The sequence below is a fragment of the Homarus americanus genome, unplaced genomic scaffold (assembly GCF_018991925.1).
Source record: "Homarus americanus isolate GMGI-L3 unplaced genomic scaffold, GMGI_Hamer_2.0 scaffold824, whole genome shotgun sequence".
NCBI lineage: Eukaryota > Metazoa > Arthropoda > Malacostraca > Decapoda > Nephropidae > Homarus > Homarus americanus.
In genome coordinates, this window is record NW_024719328.1 from 3,158,056 (window position 1) to 3,179,609 (window position 21,554).

Sequence of the window (21,554 nt, forward strand, 5' to 3'; positions counted from 1 at the left end):
ATATATGACATTTATATTCAAAATATTCCTGGTCTTACAAGGAATCCAGCAATGTCAATTATATTATCCTAACTTTAGTTTGAGGTATTATTTATTACTATACCTGGTTTTCCCCCCAAAATTTCTCAGCGAGTGTAGTGTGAGAAGAGGGGGAGGGAGTTGAGTCCATTATTTGAATGGACATTAACTTGGCGACTGTATTTCTCTATTTCTCTTAAGTATTAATTGTGTGCATGCACCATCATAAAATTAAGATGTTATTTTTACTAGAACATAGGTATTGTGTTGGAAAAAGTGGAGTTTGGGGGTCAGCTGGTCACTATTTCATTTAATCCCATATGTTATGTTATTCACTTTACGCGTTTCTCACTTTCCGCGGTACCCTGTGGGTTACATTAACCGCGTAAAGTGAGGGTTGACTGTATTTCAAAATGACCAATAATTTGCTTGGAAACACAGAAAAAAAGCATTTAGTTGAAGAGAGTCTCAAGCAAGATGTTACCTCCACTGAAAACAGAGAGAGACTAACGCCTGTCTGGTGTGTTAACAGGCTGGATGGCACGCCAGAAACTAGTTTCTTTACCTTCAATTATGTTCAATAACACTGGTCAACAGCCAAAATGGTTCACATATAAGATCATGCTCACACAACTAATTTCATATTAATGAATATTAATTGGATGTTTCATTCTACCATCAGACCTACTTTCTTAAAGAATAAAAAAAATAGTAAATATAGTAACATTATCGCGTCATGCAAGATACAATTTTAAACCTATCACAGATAAGCTCATAAAAAATTGTACCAAAAAACATAAGTTCAAATCCTTTATAATGACAAAATATGAAGTTCTAAAAGTGCTTCTGAACTTTACTCTTTCTCTTGTACAGCTTGCTCTCTTCTCGTTGCAGTGTCCAGCAATAGTCGCCCATCATGTTAGGACTGAATTGTCCCTGATATCTGCTCTCCATTATGGCGATATCTTGATGAAATCTTTCGCCGTGTTCATCACTAACGTCTCCAAGGTTACCTGGGAAAAATTCAATATGAGAGTGGAAAAATGCAATTTCAAGGACATCCTTGCTCCCAATGCATGATAATTCTGAAGCATGGTTGTTACGATTTCTTTGTAGTTGTCAGCACGATAGTTTCCAAGAAAATTCTTTGACACATTGACAAATGATTCCCATGCTTTTTTCTCCAGTGGGTTCAATGTTTTGGTGAATTCGCTATCATTAACTAGTATACGAATTTGTGGTCCATTCAAGACACCTGCTTTCAACTTGGCTTCGGAAACCACACCACCTAGTTTCTGAGATAAGTATAGAGTCCCAGCACCGAATTGATCCATAGCTTTGATGAAATTTTTAGCCAAACCGAGCTTTAGATGCAGTGGAGGCAAAAATATCTTTTCTGGATCTACAAGCGGATTGTGAGCACAGTTAAACCTTCCAGGCGCATCTCTTGGTCTTGTCGGCCAATCCTTTCTCACATAGTGCTCTGCATCAGCTCTGCTGTTCCACAAGCACAAAAAGCACATGTGCTTTGTGTAGCCACTCTGAAGGCCCAGTAGTAAACTGATGACTTTGAGATCGCCACATATCTTCCACTGGTGTTTCTCATACTCTATAGCGGCCAACAGAATTTTCATTGTTTCATAGCTCTCAGTCATTTTTGTTGCGTGTGCTATTGGGACAGATGGAAGCCGATTGCCATTGTGTAAAAGAACAGCTTTCAGAGAGTCTTTTCCTGAGTCTATAAACAGCCTCCAATCCTCTGTCTTGTATGTTTCAGACTTGCAGAGTTGTTGCATGAGAGATACTGCGTCCTCGCAATAACAAAGGTTGTTTGCCATCTTGAAAAATGCAGACAGCTGTCTATGTCGGTAACGCGCTGTAGTGATATGCACTCCATCTTCTAGCAGGTTAAGCTGCTTTAGTCTGGATCCCAAAACTTCAGCCTTTTTTTTTGACAAGTTTAGGTCCCTGATGAGATCATGAAGCGCTTCTTGAGTAAATAGTTTAGGCCTGGTATTTTCAGAGTCATCCTGGTAGTCGTTTTCCATTGAGGTAGAGGTAGAATCGGAATCACTCAATTCTTGTTCAGTCGGTGGATTTGGGACTGGAAGTTCAGCACTGTGCGGTACTGGTCGGATTGCAGAAGCAATATTGGGGTACTGTACCTTGCCTCGTGTCTTGATTTTTATTCCCTTAATATTTGTGAGACAGAAGTAGCAGTCACTACTGTGGTCTTTAGGTTCACGCCATATCATTGGTACAGCAAACGGCATTCCTGAACTTCGTTTACCACACATCCACTCGCTCAGGTGGTTAACACAAGACTTACAGGCTACATGAGGTGCCCATTTCTTGTCTTGGTCACCCAAATGACATTTGAAGTAACTTTTGTAGTTCAGTCGAACAGCTTTTGTGATTGGTTTCTTGAGGCTACCAGGAGTGAAGGCACCACATATGTAGCAAAAACTGTCAGCACCGTTCACACACTTGCGACGTTCCATGTTTTGTTAATTTCAGAGTAATTACAAATCATGCAGGTGTAGATATGCAATATCATGAATCAGCAAACTGAAACAAACAAAAAAGCACAAATCAGGACAAAATAATTGCATAAGTGGAGCCAATGAGCATATAAATTACTGTATGAATAGCATGGTACACTAAATATATAGATATGCTGGTTCTGGAAAACTGAGCCTGATACAGCTATACGAATGTCATAATTGAGTTCAGCACATACAATTACACTAGAATCAGACTGTTTTGATCCAGAACCATGAGAATTTTTTTTATGTTGACCAGTGTAATTGTTAATATGACTAAAAAATTTAATATTAAACTTTTAAAATTATTGAATAGTATAAACTTCTTGATATTTACTAAAATAATAAGGAATTTAAGCCCTAAAACCGATTACTGTATTGGCGGACTAATACTACAGCTGGTGGACCGCCAAATGCAAGCGAAAACATGTTGAAGTCGGCTCGTAAAAAATTCGTTAATTGAGGGATTGCTCGTTAACCGAAGTTAAGAATCTTATGGAAGGTAAATCGTTAACCGAAGTTAAGAATCTTATGGAAGGTAAATCGTTAACCGAGGGACCACTGTATTTTATTGAATTACCTGACCAAGTTGTTTCCTTTCCCCGTGGATGTAATGTTAATTCTCCTTCTTTTGCTCTACTAAGATCCTGTTTCTGTTGTAAATATGTCTTCTTGTGGATGTTGAACAATCCAAATGTATTCTGCTACATATGTGGGTGCTTTGTTGTGCATAAGCAAAGACAAGAAATAATCGCATCTGCGAAAAGTGCATGTTTTGCCTACTTTGGAGTGAATTGGGTGACTTAGATAAACTATGGGCGCCACATAAAGTATGTCACACTTGTGTTGAAGGTTTAAAACTGTGGAAATATGGTAAAAAAAAGTTATGCCATTTGGAGTCCCTATGGCATGGCGGGAGCCTGTTATTTTTGCTCTGTGAAGATAGAGGGATATAATGCAAAAAATAAACAAGGAATCATTTATCCCAAGATTCCATCTGCCATGAGACCAGTGCCACATAGTCCTGGGGTTCCAGTCCCCATTCCGCCAGATGTGTTGCAGTCCGTGTCATCAGGATCTGACCGTGATTCATCGTCAGGTAACGGAAGTGATGTTTATCAACCTGAAGATATAGTGATGTACCGGAGGTGTTTACCCAGAGTGAACTTATCGATCTGGTTAGGGATTTGAATTTACCAAAGGAGTCTGCTGAAGTTTTAGGATCTAGGTTGAAATCAAAGAAGTTATTGAGCAAAGGGACATATTTTTCATGGTATAGGCAATTGAACAAGAATTAGTTAAGTTTTTTCAGAGGAAGGCTCCTTGGTTTATTGTAGTAATGTGTCTGCTTAAATTAACTATCTTGGCATTACCTATACAGCTACTGAATAGAGGTTGCTCATTGATTTTTCAAAAAAATGTCTCAAAGGAGTTTTACTTCATAATGGAAATGTATTTTCATCAATTCCTGTGGCTCACTGTGTCCATCTTAAGGAAACTTATGATAATTTGCAGATACTTCTAGAGAAAGTTCATTATAAAGGTCATGGTTGGTTGTTTTGTGGAGATTTCAAAGTCAATGCTTTGTTGCTTGGTCAACAGAGTGGATACACAAAAATGCCAGGTTTTTTGTGCGAATTGGACAGCAGAGCAAGACGTGAACATTGGGACAAAAAACACTGGCCACCTAGACAGGCTCTTGTGCCAGGTTAAAAAAAATATTCTACATGACCCATTGATTGACCCTAATGAAGTGCTGTTGCCTCCTCTGCATATTAAACTAGGGTTAATGAAACAATTTGTAAAAGCCCTAGATAAGGAAAGTGATTGTTTCAGGTACATATGCAGGGAATTTTCATCAGTCAGATATGAAAAAATCAAAGCTGGCATTTTCGTGGGCCCTCAAGTCCGAAAGTTAATGTTGGACCACCAATCTGAAGAATCGATGAACTAGTGTGAGAAATAAGCATGGAGTAGTTTCAAGAATGTTGTGTACAATTTTTTAGGCAATAGAAAAGATCTAAACAATCAAAACATTGTTTAAAGCATGTTGAATAACTTTAAAACACGGGTTGCAATACGAGTGTAAAGGTGCATTTCTTACATTCCCATCCTGAGTATTTTCCTGAAAATTTATGTAGTTTAAGTGAAGAGTAAGGTCTAAGATTTCACCAGGACATTAAGGAAATGGAAAAGAGATATCAAGGAAGGTGGAATGTGAACATGATGGCAGACTACTGCTGGATGCTGAAGAGAGATTGTGCCAGTGAAAAGATTGCCAGAAAATCGAAAAAGAAAGTTTCACCCACCCAAGAAGCCGAATATTATGTTTATACATATTCATATACTGTATATCATTCTTTTCTGTATTTGCAGACAAATAGCCATAATCACAATAAATTAACCAAATTCCGTAAGGGCAAGTACAGTCCTGAACACAGAAGCATATCTGAACACAAGCTGGGGAAAGAATTCGAATTGAGCAGCACCATTATTGTGGTGGCTGCTAGGGAGATGAGTTACCTTCCAACCATCTTGTGGCTACCACCAAGAGCACACACGAAATAAACTTAATTGAATTTCTTTTTTATATATCTCAATTTTTTTGGTCATACAGGGTAATTTCAAGATTCCGTAAGGGCGAATTTCCATAACCCAGGATTCTGCGTAATGGGGGTTGCCTGTATTGTACGTAGTTATTAATTTATTGCATTATATGGTGTGTACCTGTGTATCAAAAATATGTTGCTATTAAATAAAAAATATGAAGAGCATGGGTGTGTAAAGTGAACAGATGTGTGGACGTAGCATGTTGCTAAGTCAGACTCCTGTTTTCGGGTGGATATGCATAATTTTACTCACTTTATTTTACTCTCTTACATACAAAATTGTTCAGGAATATCAAAGGTGGGGGGGGGGGACATGGCAAGCACAGCGAGCTCACCCAGCTGACCAATACCATGGGCATTTTGAAGCCATATGATATTAGGAGATATTCTGATGTCAATAGTGATTACTTTTTACTATACAAAAATGTTTGAGTACAATACTATGTTAAAGAAAAGGTTTTGGAATTTTCTGCACCCCCAGGAAGCCCCCCCCAGATAGCCCCCCAGATAGCCCCCTCAGATAGCCCCCCCAGATAGCCCCCCCAGATCTGCCCCTAGGGTAAAAGAAAGTTATGATAAATTACTTGTTGAATGTGAGCAGTAGAAAGTTAGATACAGTTCACACAAATGATCAATGTTTCAGGGCAGATATTGAACTAAATATGAATTTTGACCTGAAAAATTAAAAGCAGACTAATGTGGATTTGTTTGCCTGTACATGTATATACTACTGTATACTGTACTGAATGTATGTTTGTCTCTTTCAGGTGCCAAGCGAGACAAAGATGGTTACATTTGGGTTACAGGTCGCATTGATGACATGTTAAATGTGTCTGGTCACCTCCTCTCCACTGCACAGGTAAGCACTTCAGGTAGAAATTGCTATAATTGGGCTTAAAATGCCCTTGTTATGTGTGTGTGTGTGTGTGTGTCAATGATGACTCAGCATACCACAGTACAAATTTACACCTCTTGTATGGATGGTAATGCAGTGAAAGGGCCCCTCAGAATAATGAATCAGCACAAGCAAAATTTAGATACCGTATATCACGGCCTATAAGGCGGCGGGGTGCATAAGACGCCCCCCCCCAAATTTCCATTTAAAAAGTAGCTTTTGAGCTCTATTTGCTGTATAAGACCAGTACCCCAAATGTGACACTTACCCACTGACTCAGTAGTCCTTTACCAACCATCCTTGATTTTTTAAAATAAGGCCAATTCACTTCAAGTAATGTCATCAAATTATACCCGCTGGTGTAGTGTAAACACTAGTGACGTCACTGAAGCGTCTGCTATTTACCGATAACTGGAACTAATGTCGGTATCGAGTAAAATTTTTCCATTTACTTGAAATGGATTTACTGATTTATTTGTTTATTTATTTATTTATTTATAATATACTGTAACATATTAAACACACTGCAAGTATTTTCTTTCATTTATACGCTTGCTTCACACGAGACGATCGGTGGTGGGAGTGTTCCCTCGTCTCGGTGGTGTGGCTGTGTTCCGACTATTTATACAACATGTGGTTCAACAGCAACCACCGTATTCTAATTGTGGTGTTTCATTAGGATTTGAGTGAAAAAGGTTACCAGTATGTACTTACTACATACATTTATTACACAAATATATATATATATATATATATATATATATATATATATATATATATATATATATATATATATATATATATATATATATATATATATATATATATATATATATATATATATATATATATATATATATATATATACTGAATATACTATGTACAAAAAATGAATGTTCAATGAATTATTTATGGTGCATTAGGGTACTGGCCACTTCAGACGAGCTATAAATAGCCTTATCTCCCCTCCATCTCACCCTGAGCCAGAGGGAAGCGTCTTGGTAAATAACATGTTTGCTTATTTTCCATTTACTTGAAATAGATTTACCGAATTGCAGTTTCAATTGTTCCTCTTACTTTGACAACACAACATACATACAGTATATTATTTCTCAGTTTTGATCTTTTTTTTTAATTTTTGTATTTATTTATAGTTAGTTACTTAAAATAAGGCCAATTCACTTCAAGTAATGGCATCAAATATTACCAGCTGGTGTAGTGTAAACACTAGTGACGTCACTTGAGCGTCTGTAATTAACCGTCGATAGTTTCAAGAATTAATGCACTCATTTACTGAATATTCTTTGGAAAAAAATAAAATTTAAATCAATTATTTATAGGAGATAAATATTATTATGAGTAAATATACCGATACCGGTATGCATTACTGACCACCTCCACGGCTCCTCACTGGCAAATGGGGGGGGGGGCGTGGGGAGGGGTGTGTGATGATAGCTGTGTTTATTATAGGGGTATAAATCTCTTTTACGGTATGTTAGACAGGTTTATAATACATTTTTATTATTTTAATATACCGGTAATCTTAATTTGAATCCAGCTTGCCAAACGTAAGTTTCAGTATAAAATAATTAGTGGTAAGACCTTGTGAGTGGCTTACGATGTTTTCATCACCACTCTTGACACACTAAACCACAATATTTAAGAGGTAAGAATTTTAAACTTGGTGGTTTAGACGACCCCCTAACTTTGGGCAGATTTTTTTAATGTTCAAATTTCGTCTTATAGGCCGTGATATACGGTACAGTAATAAATCCGTTAGCCGGAATCCCTCAAACCTGGAACCCTCCGATAGCTTGAATTGAAATTTTCTCGGGAAAACTGTTCCCAAAGCCGAAATTCTCCGGAAAATTACGGCTTTGGGAACGATTTTCCAAGGGGCACATTTTCCGAAAAATTCCAAGAAAATTTTCCCTGTACCCGGAAAATTCCAAAAAATTCCGGGGATAAGGGATATTTTTCCAGGTTCGAGAGAAGATGTAATGGGCAATTTCTGGAACTTCCGAGAATTTTTTTCGTTACCTGGAAAATTCCGGGGATGAGGGATTTTTTATGGTTTGAGAGAGTCGTCTCATTACCCGGAAATCTCTCATTCCTGGAAGTGCTCTGCACCAATTGTTCCGGCTAACGGAGATAACATTATTACTTTTAACATTTACCGTGACCTGGACTGGTGTTCCTGAGATTGGGGTTAAAGAGACGCACAGATAATGGCATGACACTTGTATTACTCAACAGCACCACCCTTACAGCACTAAAAAATTATAAATTGCACTGGAAAAATAGTTCACTGGATTTACCCCACAACACATCTTACAGCACTAGACACAAATATTATCTTGTATAGGAAAATATACACTGGTCCCAGTGTGAGCGCACACGACCCAATAAATAGCCCAAACCCAAGCACGGCCTAACAAAATGGATGATCTAGCCTCACCTGTCCAGGAAATGCTGAGGTCAAGGGTTGCGTCTCCCTGAGTTAAGCCCCTCTGATGGGTCCCCTACCTCAGCTTTCTCTCAGCAATGTATTTGTAAAATATTGAAACCCAACAAAATAATCTTTATATGTCATAATGGCCTGATATCATCAGAGCCCAATCAACATGCACGTACATAAAACCCCAAATTATGGGAGAACGAGGAGCCACTCATGACTTGTAAGGGGGATGGATCACCAACTGATTCTTCATGCTTTACTCCTGAGTTCAAAAGTCATGGGTGCTTCCTCCACCATACCCGTAACCATGCACAACAACACTGGTCCAGGGTACACCATTACAATAAAATTACTCCACATGCATAGCACCAGTTAAATGCCTTAGCACCCCCAGATCCAGAGTGTAAGATAACCGTGAAGGTCATCGACCTCACACCAGGACTTGATTAAGCAACCTACATACACTCATAGTTGAAGAAAATGGAAGGCACTTATAGACTCAGTACAGCTACTCTCCTTCCTAGTACCATGGGATTTTTATCTCACAGTTCGGCCACTATTCATACTGTACTCCATAGAGTACTTTGAAGTTGCATCCAGGGGCCGTTAACTTGACTTGAGAGTGACAGAGGTGATCCTGTCCCAGTAAAGGCCAGATCACTGTGTACAAACTGTATGTACTCGACCACAGTCAGAAGAGATTAAGTCTCCTCATTAATTATACAGTTGGATCCCACACATGGCTACCTCGGCTGTTGTGTAGGGTAGTCGACGGTTTTATAAGCTGATCTCACGGCTCTTTCACTCGTATGCATACCACAAGATCCTGGAAATAAAGGTAAATCAGGTCGTGCCAGCATGGCTGCTTGCTTGCTTGGGATGTTGTGCGTGGCTGTTTCCACCAATATCACCATTGCCAAGTTAGCTCGGCTAAAGTTCTGGAATAATCCACCCATTAACCACTGTGTATACCCTTCCCTTCCCTATCCCAAGCACTGGTACACAATTGAACGAACTTCTTGTGAGTAATGTCGACATAACTCACGAGAGTCACGCCACATAAGGAAAGTGCCGCACCCTGCTGTGCACTTACTTTTCCACTGAGGAGACAGAGAGTGAGTTCATGGCCACTCAAGCACGCCGCTTACATATGCTTATAGAACTACCGTGATATGGCTTATTAATATAAGTCAATCTGGCGATAAGTCGACCCCTTTTCAACCAAAAAAATTTAATATAGAGATATACCTACCGTATAAGTCAATTCCCCAACTTCCAGCAGCTGCCTGAAAGGCCAGGAAGGACCAAGTCAACGATCAACACACATACTGTACACATAACAAACAAGCCACTCTATACATGACGGCATTAATAATAACGCCGTTAGTGACTGGACCCAACAATCACAAATAACACTGAACTCAGTTGATCTTCCTGCTATTCCACCACAGTCCACACACAGCCACTCGACCAGACAGCTGACAGCCATGGCCCTTCCTGCCAAACTTAACAAAGCATGAACCTCATCAATAACCTAGCAGCAGGAAGCAGGATTTGAATTGGTGAAAACTTGTGAGGGATTGGAAGAAGAACGGCATACAATAAGTAAAATGGCAAAAGAAAACTGTGTTTTCAAGATATGGCAAAGCTTTAGTGGCCAGAAATAGAAGAACATTTGAATGAGGATCCGTGAACACCTTAAGCAGAATGAAATCACCATAGCAAGAAATAACATCCGCGATGGGAAAAGTATCAAGGGCAAGAGCAAATCCAGACTCGAAGTCAAAATTTCAAGGCTGCCCCAAACTGGGTGTTCTAGGTTTATGAGAAGACATGACGGTGTTGCTGCAGAAGACCAAAATAGCTCAAACCTTCTCCAGCTGACCTCGAACACAAAGTCACCGCTTCAACGGTTTATTATTGATTCACGGAAGACACACAACTTTCTGCTGTGTCAAATCACAATATGGACGAGACCCTATTTTTCGCTGACATGCTCAGCAATAAAACAGCTAATTTAAGGAGCAAAAACCATCATGATGAAAAAGAACAGGACATGAGTAAACAAACTTCACTGTGATGTTGAGTTGCATGAGTGACGGTACAAAACTGAAGCCTATGGTAATATTCAAACAGAAAACCATGCCTAAATTAATATTCCTCTGCTGCTTTTGTTCATGTCCAAGAGAGTGGATGGATGGATGAAGATGGGATGAAATTGTGGATTGATAATGTGTGGAATTGCTTAGCCAACACTCTGACCAAGGATATCACATAGGCGCTTAAAACCACCTCAACACCAAACAAGCTGTTATATCAGGAGGTTTAACATTCATTCTGCATCCTTTAGATGTCAGCATTAACAAGCCATTTAAAGAAAATGTCTATGCAGAGGGAACAAGGTGGATGGTAGAGGAAACAAGATCGCATAATAAAGGAAGCGGGAATATGCGCTTCCACCACTTGATGCACTATGTGAATTTGTTGCCAAATTAGATGCTATTCATAGAAGTTATCAAAATCCTTCAAGAAATGTGGCTCAAACACGACGGATGGTGAAGAAGATTATGTTGTGGAGAAGTTCAGACGGAGAGGACAGCAACAACAAAGACGGAGCAGTGATTCGGAGTTGGACCTCAGGATCTACTCCACATTTGACTGCTAGCTGCTATGAACTTGACTTTTAAGGTTTTAGATAGGGTGTTTAGAGTTTCACTTGTAAATAGAATAGTATTTTTTTTTAAGATATTTATATTGTATGTTACTTTCAGTATGCAATTTTATCAGATTACATTGACTCATTTTACCTACTGCACGTGTTTGACACACTTGATTACACACACTCTAAAACATCATTCACAAAAGATGTTTCTAATAAAACTACTGAGAAAAAACTTTATTTAATCCATAATAGGAAATATAGATCAATTATATTTGCAAATATGACGTTGTAATACTCTCACTTATGGTCATCATTTTATACCCATCGTGATAAGCTCTAATTCGCTAACTTTGGATGACTAAAAAATTTGGCTCAAAGGTTGACTTATACCAGCCATGTACTGTACTTAATTTTTTCCTTAAGTCTCCACCCGCCCCTGATCGCCTCTTTTTATATATTTCTTTTTTTTTTTAACGGGAAAAGACTAGCACTATTTTATGCTTTTATTCACGCCTTTTAATTCAGGACACGAACGCCCCCAGCCTGCTTTCTCATAGTAATTATTTAAAATTATTCGTGAAAGATAACGTAATTCTTCTTATCTTAATTGTTTACTACAGACTCAAGTAGCATATTCTCGGCGGAAAGTTATCCAAGATAGTTTTTATTAATATTATAGTTGACTGTAAATTTGTTAACAGTGTATGAGTTGTTGAAAAAATACATATCTTAGGCTCGTGGGCGCCAGCTGGCTACTTTAGTTCTAGCCTCCTGCAGCAAGCTTGCGCGCTGCTCACAAAGGGGTTTGTATAGGCCTGGCCACACAGTATGAACAGTACTTGACTGCCGCCTCAATTTACAGTATAAGCTACCTTTTTTTATATAGGCATTAGCCACCCGGCACAGGTCATTTTAATGACCCACATCAAGGCCTGGGGTGAAAAATATAATAAAAATAATAATAATAATTATGGTGATAATATTAATAGTAATAAAATTAATTAAAAAAAATAGATAATAATGATTATAATAAAAGAAAATAATAATAATAAATCATTTATAAAAATTCTAGATGATAATAATAATACTGGGCCATAAATGAAAAAAATATACAAATACAGTGACCTCGGTTTAATGGACTCAATCTGTTCCAGAGGTCGATTCGTTAACGAAAAGTTAGATAACTTGAACATTGTTTCAATGGGTTTTTGAGTATTGGTTCCAGCTCACGAAAATTTCCTAAATTCAACAAAAATGGTAGAAAAGTTCACTTACTTTGAGGTGTGTATGTAGATGGCTCCTGGATGATGATGATGATGATGGAGATTACAATGGGGGTGGAGGAGAAGGAAGAAGGCATTGGGGATTGGAAGAGAAGTCACCCCATAACATTTCACTTATAAAATTTTAGTTCTCTTGGTGTATTTCAAGATTATTTTCTTTAAATCAACACTGCACTGCATTATATATTGTCAATATGTAAAATATATTTCAAAATGACCAATAATTTGCTTGGAAACACAGAAAAAAAAGGCGTTTAGTTGAAGAGTCTCAGCAAGATGTTACTCCAGTGAAAACAGAGAGACTAACGCCTGTTTGCTGTGTTAAAAGTCTGGATGCTCGCTTTAAACTAGTCACTTTACCTTCAATTATGTTCAATAATTGTTAAAATGACTAAAAAATTGAATATTAAACTTTTAAAATTATTGAATAAGTATAAACTTTGATATTTACTAAAATAGTTGAATTTAAGCCTAGAACCGATTAATGTATTGGCGGACTGATACTAAAGCTGGTTGCCTGGCCAGTGCAAGCGAAAACATGTTGGTCGGTTAAATGAAATTAACGAATTTTTCGTTAGCGAATTGAAGATCCTTATGGAAGGCAGTTAGTTAACGAAATTCGTTAACAAGGCGTTCGTTAAGCGGTCACTGTATATCAAGAGTGAGAAACAATAATACCTGTATGTATGTTGTGTTGTCAATGAGTAAGAAGAAACATTTGAGGCCCTGCAATTGTATTGTAAATGAGGCGAAAATTGATCAGCAACCTGGGACTTGGTCAAAAATTTGTGATGCCATGGCAGCAGGGGTCTACCATTAGACAACACATTATAGCTTCAATATCTTCACAGGCAGTATTGGCTCCTGTTTAAAGCTACCTACTAACCTGTTCGATAAATCGGAATTTTTTTTCTAAAATTTTAAAATATCACACACACACACTACTACTGCTACTTTGCTGTCACTTGGAATCGAGTATGACGATCATCCAGCTATGATATAATGATATGAGTTATTAGGGGTCACCTTCATTGGTGAGTTCTGAGGTGACTAGAGAGGCTGATACAGGACCGGCAGAGTTGTTCACAGATGTTGCACATGTGGAGGGCTACATTTAGTGCGGGAGGGGCAGCGACAGCATCTTTCTGGCGTTGGCGCTTGTCTGCCTCGTTATGCAGTCGAGCTAACTCAAAAGTATTGACACCTTCTCGTGTGATGCTCCTCCAAGCTTTACGATGTGGAGTAATCTCCTCCCAGGTGAAGGGGTCGATTTGGCACTTTTTCAGGTTTGTCTTAAGACTCTCCTTATACCTTTTACTTGCCCTCCAGCAATACATTTACTATTCATTGGTGACTGTAAAATATGGCAATCTGTTGTCATCCATGCGGGTAACATGCCAGTCCAGAGTAGTTGTTCATAGATAATGGTAGCGTCGATGGTCCTGCAGTTGGTGTCAGCAAGAATACTGGTATTTGTTCTCTTGTCTTCCGCGAACTTTCGGAGGATGGAAAGTAGACTCGTTGGTAGAAGTTTTCAAGTGTAGAAGTATCTCCTGTATGTAACCCATGTCTTGCTGTCATATAACAGGGTGGGGAAGACCACTGCTCAATATATATGCAACTTTGTAGATAATTTCAGCTCCCTATTAAAGTATCTCCTGTATGTAACCCATGTCTTGCTGTCATATAACAGGGTGGGGAAGACCACTGCTCAATATATATGCAACTTTGTAGATAATTTCAGCTCCCTACAGCTGAAGACAAAAGGTATGGAGTCTGCCAAAGGCTTGAGATATACATCAGATCCGATGTTGAATCTCTTCATCGATGTCTGCAGTGGTGGACAGGTGGAAGCCGAGATACCGAAAGTGGGAAACATTAGAGAGTGTAGTACAGTTAAGCTGGATGGATGGTGGAGGTGTGTCTGAACCAAGGGCAGGCTGAAAGAGAATCTGAGTCTTGCGTACATTTGCCTCAAGGCAAAAGTATGCATACTCATCTGCATAGGTGTTGAGGATCTCCTGTAGGTCACATTCAGTGTGGGCGACAAGGATGAGGTCGTCTGCATACTGAATTTCAGTAATGGAAGCTGCCGACGCCTCTGTTCCTGCCTAGAGTCGTTTTATGTTGAAAAGATCCTTCATCTGATACTGGATGTCCACCCTGCCGGGCTAAATTAGCACTGGCATGAGTAAGGAAGGCAGCCAAGAAAATGGAAAAGAGAATTGGTGCCAGTACACGCCCTTGTTTTACCCCTGTTTGGATGGGGAAGAACTCAGACTGGGTGCCATTGTGCAGGACACTGCCGTTTATGCCATCATGGATTTGCCTCACAATGGCGGTGAAATTGGTGGGCAGCCAAAATGGCTGAAGATCTGCCAGAGGGCTTCCCTATTGACTGAGTATTAGGCCTTGGTTAGGTCGATGAAGGCCATATACAGGTCATGACACTATTTGCTGCACTTTTCCTGTATCTGGTGGATAGCAAAGATCATGTCAGTGGTGCCACGTGATAGTTTAAAGCCACATTGAGATTCTGGGAGGAAGTTTTCTGTCTCAGGAAGAACTCTGTTTAGGAAGACTCTGGCGACAATCTTGCCAGCTATAGACAACAGCGAGATCCTATGGTAGTTGCCACAGTCTGATCGGTCTCCTTTGTTTTTAAGAGCTTGAGAGATTTCCTCCTTTTCCCATATATTCTCCAGGAGAGAGTGGAGACGGCTGGTAAGTAGAGGTCCTCCTGCTTTATACATCTTGGCTGGGATTCCATCAGGCCCTGAGGCTTTGTTAATTTTCATATGTTTGATGGCAGTAGCTACCTCATCCAGGGATGGAGGATAGCTGAGGTGGGTCAGCTGTGGAAGCTGAGGGCCCTGCTGGGTAGTCAGGACATTTATATCGTTGTTTCGGTTGAGCAGTGAATGATACTGCTCTTTCCAGCGCTGAAGGAGGCCTTCATTGTCTTTAATTAGGGAATTACCGTCGGATGAGCTGAGGGGGACTGCGCCATGAGTGATTGGCCTATAAAATGTTTTAGTGGAATTGAAAATTTTGCACATCTTATGTTGATCTGCAAAATTTTGCATTTACATGCATTATTTTTATACCAGTCATTCTTTAGTTCACGGAGTTCCCACTGGGCTGCCGCTTTCTTTTTGAGTAAGGTATCAGCGTTGGTCTGAGACTGAGGGCTGTTCAACACTTCATCATACTGTACAGTGATTCACAGCAGTATGTTGTGCTGAAAATTGAGACAAGTTACACATTAGTTTCCTTTAGTTCAGGATATTTTGTTTCTAGAACTTGTTCCATTTACACCACAGATGATTCTGTAACTGAAGGTTCAAGAATCAGACAGCCATCATTGATCACATCAGCCATGAATGGATTTACAAGAATGGCAAATCAGGGTTTCAACTTCTGCTGCAAGTCATCAAACCTGGCTAGGAAATTATCAAGCAGTCCTTGTAATTTATCTTTGTATTCTTCCAGTTAGTGGTCTTTTATTACAGTATCAGGTAATGTATTTACTCTCCTTTTGAGATTGGGAAGTGGTTGAAGTTTCTTGACAGTATAATATGTCTCTTTAAAAAACTCTTATTTTATTCTGGAAGCTGAAAATTGTGTGAGTAAGATGAGAAGCAATCTTATCCTTCACCTGGAGTGCCAAGTTGAGAGTTTGTAGATGGTTCATTATATCAGTAAGGAACATTAGTTCATCATTTTCCAGTTGAAGATAACATCTTTTATTTTCTTCAAGAAAAGTGCTGATAGTCTCCAATAGATCTACAAACTTCTTCAAGAGGGTGCTGGTTGACAGCCACCTTGCAATGCAGTAGAAAGAGACGTCATTGGGCTTATCTTCAAGCCCCAGTTCTTCAATAAAATATCTGAACTGTCGGTGGATGTTCCCATTTGAGCTGATCAAATTGACGGTTTCCAGGACAGTTTTTATAACATATTCGTACCTGAGGCATTTGGCTGCTAGGTGTTCACGATGAATGATGCAGTGAAATGAGAGAAACTCTGGACAGTTGGGATCACTTTTTATGAGTGCCATTAGTCCTGCAAGTTTCCCCACCATTACAGGTGCTCCATCCATTGTAACACTGACAAGTCAACAGCACAAGTTGTTTCTTTTAGCACCACTAAGTCTAACATCTCTTGTGTCACAGCTACATCAACACAAGTTGTTTCTTTTAGCACCACTAAGTCTAACATCTCTTATGTCACAGCTACATCAACACAAGTTGTTTCTTTTAGCACCACTAAGTCTAACATCTCTTGTGTCACAGTTACATCAGAGGAAACATGACGGACAAACACCTCCAGTTGTGGTTTGTCTTTAGTGTCTGTTGATTTGTCAAGAGCTGAGCTGATTGCTAGAAGAATTCTTCAAATCATTTTGCATCTTGCTTGCAACATCAGCAGTGATCTGGGAGATACGCCTCTCTGTAGCGTGGCGTGAAACTGGAGTTTGTGCTATTAGTCGCTCAAGTTTTGTGTTATTTGGATCTAACACTGTAACAACTTCAGCTATATACTTCTTAACAAATTCTCCATCAGAATATGGGTCTTTAGCACGAGTATTATTCCATGCAGTAACAAAACCAGCTTTACTCTTATCAACTTCCTTGAACACTGTCAACAGTGTCTAAAGGCTATTTAGTGATGATTTTAACACAGCTAGCTTGTCTTTCCATAATTCTGATTTAGGTGGATAAACACGCAAGAAAATTGGGTTATTTGTGTCGTTTCAAGTTACAGTACAGTTCTGGTTTTGTAGTGAGTGAGTGACACATTACAGATGAGCTTCAAAGGTTTACCTCCATTATTGGTAAATGCAAAACTTTCCTCACACTCTGGCTTCATACTTTCGCTTCTTACAATTTGATGATGCCATCTTCCTTCACAAATTTTCACAGACACAGGGCTATCAAATAAAGTTAACAGTATTTAAAAACAACTTATTTTTATGAACTGTAAACACAACCTGTATCCAGAGTGTACCCACTAGATCAGGACAGTTCAACATCTTGTTACAATGCGTTAGTGTGTCAGATCATGACGTGAGGCTGGGCCCCCTGTCCTGCCCCTCCCTATGACTTTCCTCCCTAATCCCTGGCCTGGAATTTACTAACCTGACTCAGCACTGATGGATAACACCTGATTAAATTCTAGCCTTAAAATTAAAATTTAATTCTTAAATATTTTTACTCACCTTTAATGTTTAACTTATGTTTTAATCCAGTGGCCTCAGTTTATAAATATAAAGCTCAAACATTTTACTTATTTACCAGTACCTTTTATATTGATTGTGATGCAAAAAGGAGTTCATTAAGTATATTTTCGTGAGCTGCACATTGTCAAAGAGCAGCATGTGGCTCGTGAGCCTCTGTTGTTTGGTCACTTGTGATATACTGTACAATACTCTTGACTTAGCGGAAGGAATTTTTTCCATTATTTTTCACTTGATTTAATGAACTAGTTCGCTAAATCAACATTAATTCCGTTAATACGCTCACACCTACGGAGACACCTCAGACACATGATATGTACATAGAAACATTAGAAACCTTATTCATGGCTTACCTTACACTAGGGGTTCGGTGTTTGTTTTAATTTTTTTTTCTATAATTCCCAAACTTTTTTCCAATTGATAGCTGCACTCTTGACTTTCTCCCCCTCACCACTTACTTTGTGAGACTTCTGAGAGACTTTCAGAATGATGGCTAAACACTATAGTTAGTAGACCGAGAGGTAGACTGTGAGGTAGACTGTGAGGTAGACCGAGAGGTAGACTATGAGGTAGACTGTGAGGTAGACCGAGAGGTAGACTGAGAGGTAGACTGTGAGGTAGACCGAGAGGTAGACTATGAGGTAGACCGAGAGGTAGACTGTGAGGTAGACCGAGAGGTAGACTGTGAGGTAGACCGAGAGGTAGACTGAGGTAGACCGAGAGGTAGACTGTGAGGAAGACCAAGAGGTAGACTGAGAGGTAGACTGTGAGGTAGACTGAGAGGTAGACTGAGAGGTAGACTGTGAGGTAGACCGAGAGGTAGACTGAGAGGTAGACCGAGAGGTAGACTGAGAGGTAGAGAGGTAGACTGAGAGGTAGACTGAGAGGTAGACTGAGAGGTAGACTGAGAGGTAGACCTAGAGGTGAGACTGAGAGGTAGACTGAGAGGTAGACCACGAGGCAGACTGAGAGGTGGATTGAGAGGTAGACTGAGGTAGACCGATAGGTAGACTGAGAGTTGGACAGAGGTAGACTGAGGGGTAGACTGAGAGGTAGACTGAGGTAGAACGAGAGGCAGACTGTGAGATAATCTGAGGTAGACTGAGAGGGAGACCGAGAGGCAGACCAAGAGGTAGATTGTGAGGTGAGGTAGACTGTGAGGTGGACTGAGAGGTAGACCGAGAGGTAGACTGTGAGGTAGACTGAGAGGTGGACTGAGAGGTGGACCGAGAGGTAGACCGAGAGGTAGACCGAGAGGTCGACCGAGAGGCAGACCGAGAGGTAGACCGAGGTAGACCGAGAGGTAGACTGTGAGGTAGACCGAGAGGTAGACTGAGAGGTGACTGAAGACCGAGAGAGGACTCGAGAGGTAATTGGGTAGACTGAGAGTGTAGACTGCGAGGCAGAGACTGTGAGGTCCACTGTGAGGTAGACTGAGGGGTAGACTCCAGAGTGTAGACGAGGTAGATCAGAGGACCGAGAGGTAGACTGTGAGGTAGACCAGAGGTAGACTGTGAGGCAGACCGAGAGGAGACTGAGAGATAGCCAGAGGAGACTGAGAGGTGGACTGTGAGAGGGAGACTGAGAGGTAGACTGTAGAGGTGGACTGAGAGGCAGATTGAGAGGTAGACTGAGAGATAGACTGGAGAGGTAGACCGGAGAGGACCTAGAGGTAGACTCGAGAGGAGGGACTGAGAGACCCGAGGTAGACTGAGAGGTGGACCCAGGAGGTAGACTGAGAGGTAGACCAGAGGCAGACTGGAGGAGGTAGACTGAGAGGGGAGACCCAGAGGCAGACTGAGAGGGACTGAGGAGTGGGGAACAGAGGGGTGAGGTGGTAGAGACTGAGGTGGCAGTTGAATGTCACACTCTTGTGGTGGGATGTAAACAAACTTGCAGGCATTTGGAGATTTAATTGGAATCATGCTCAATTAGTGGATCTAGTTTGCTAAATGGGCTGAAAATTACAGAAATTTTGATTTAGCGAGTTTAATTGAATCACCCGATTTAGCTTATCTAGTCTAAATCAAGTGAAAATAGCAAATTTTGATTTAATGGAAAGGTGGTCGATAGTTCATTAAATAAAAAATACTGTGTAAGGTGTAAATTTGTACTGTGGTGCACTGAGTTGTCATTAACAGGAGTGTTTGTGAGCCTTGTAGAGGAGTCCTTGTGCTAGTTGAAGAATGGCAAGAATTGAGATACAGTGTGTATGACTGTACAGTATCATGAATGTTTTGGCCTGTACCTTGTTCACACAAATATCAAGGGTTCATCCTTCTAGGGATTAATACCCTAGCTGTTTTGGACATTTCCACCTAGCTCCTCCTGGGCACCTCCTCCTAGGCCTGTTTTGGGCATCTTACCTAGCTTCCTCCCACCTTCCACTTGTATCCTCCTGCACCTCCACCAGCTCTCCCCTGGCACTTCACCTGGTTGCTCCTGGGCACCTCACTCTTGTCCTCCGCACCTCCACCTGGGGCTCCTCCTGGGCACTCTCCACTTAGCTCCTCCTGGGCACCTCCACCTAGCTCCTCCCAACCCACCTGGTTGCTCCTGGGCACTCCACCTATCTCCTCCTGGGCACCTCTTTGTTTGGGCCACCTGGGCTCGGGTGCTCCTGGGCACCTCCACCTGTTCTTTTGGCTCCTTTTGGAGGTCTTAGTCTGCCCATGAGTTGCTCCTGCACCTCACCTATTGCTCTCCTGGGCACCTCAACTATCTCCTCCTGCACTCCACTCAGCTCCTCCTGGGCACTCCACCTAGCTCTCCTGGGGCACCTCCACTCTAGTTCTCCTGGGCACCTCCACCCAGCTCCTTCCTGGGCACCTCCACCTATCTCCTTCCTGGGCACCTCCACTCAGGCTCCTCCTGGCACCTCCACTCTGGTGCTCCTGCACCTCCCTGTCCTCCTGGGCACCTCCACCCAGCTCCTGGGCACCTCCACTCAGGGGCTCCTCCTGGCACCCACCTTAGCTCCCTCCCAAGACCTCCATCTGCCCCCTCCCTGGGCACCTCCACCTAGCTCCTCCTGGGCACCACCAGCCCCTCCTGGGCACCTCCACCCAGTTGCTCCTGGGCACTCCACCTGAAGGCCAAGCTCCCCTGCCACCTCCACCCATCTCCTCCTGGGCACCCCACCTGGCTCCCCAGCAACGGACTAGGCTCCTCCTGGGCACCTCCACCTTAGCTCCTGGGCACCCACCCAGCCTGGCACCTCCACCCAGCTCCCTCCTGGGCACCTCCACCCAGTTGTTCCCACACCTCCACCTAGCTTCCTCCAAGCACCTCCACCTGCCCTCCTGGGCACCTCCACTCTAGCTCCTCCTGGGCACCTCCACTCAGCTCCTCCCGGCACCTTCACCCGCCTCCTCCTGGGCACCTCTCCACCAGCTCCTCCTGGGCACCTCCTGGCTCAGCTCTCCTGGGCACCTGACCAGCCCTCCCAAGCACCCCACCACCTCCTCCCAAGCACCCTCTCCACCTAGCTCCTCCCTGCACCTCCACCCAGGCTCCTGGGCACCTCCCACCCAGCTCCCTCCCTGGGCCCCTCTCCACCCATCTCCTCCTGGGCACCACCCAGGCTCCTCCCAAGCACCTCCACCCAGCTCCTCCTGGGCATCACCTGCTGTCTCGCACCTCCACCTAGTTGCTCCTGGGCACCTCCACCCAGTCTCCTCCCTGGGCACCTGTTCTTAGCTCCCTCCCAAGCACCTCCACCCAGGGCTCCTCCCAAGCACTCCACCTAGCTCCCTCTTGGCACCTCCATCCCAGTGCCTCCTGGGCACCTACCCAGTTGCTCCTACACCTCCACCATTCAGCAATACAACCGAACGAAGTACACTGA

The 21,554-nt window shown here is 41.7% G+C and overlaps 1 protein-coding gene across 1 annotated transcript in view; it reads left to right on the plus strand.

The window, feature by feature from the left end:
• LOC121860033 (acetyl-coenzyme A synthetase, cytoplasmic-like) overlaps positions 1-21,554 on the plus strand; it is a gene marked incomplete in the record, with an annotated part of 133,900 nt that overhangs the window by 96,690 nt on the left and 15,656 nt on the right. The window contains 1 exon segment of the mRNA XM_042357049.1: positions 5,938-6,029. Coding sequence (XP_042212983.1) covers positions 5,938-6,029 — 92 coding nt within the window.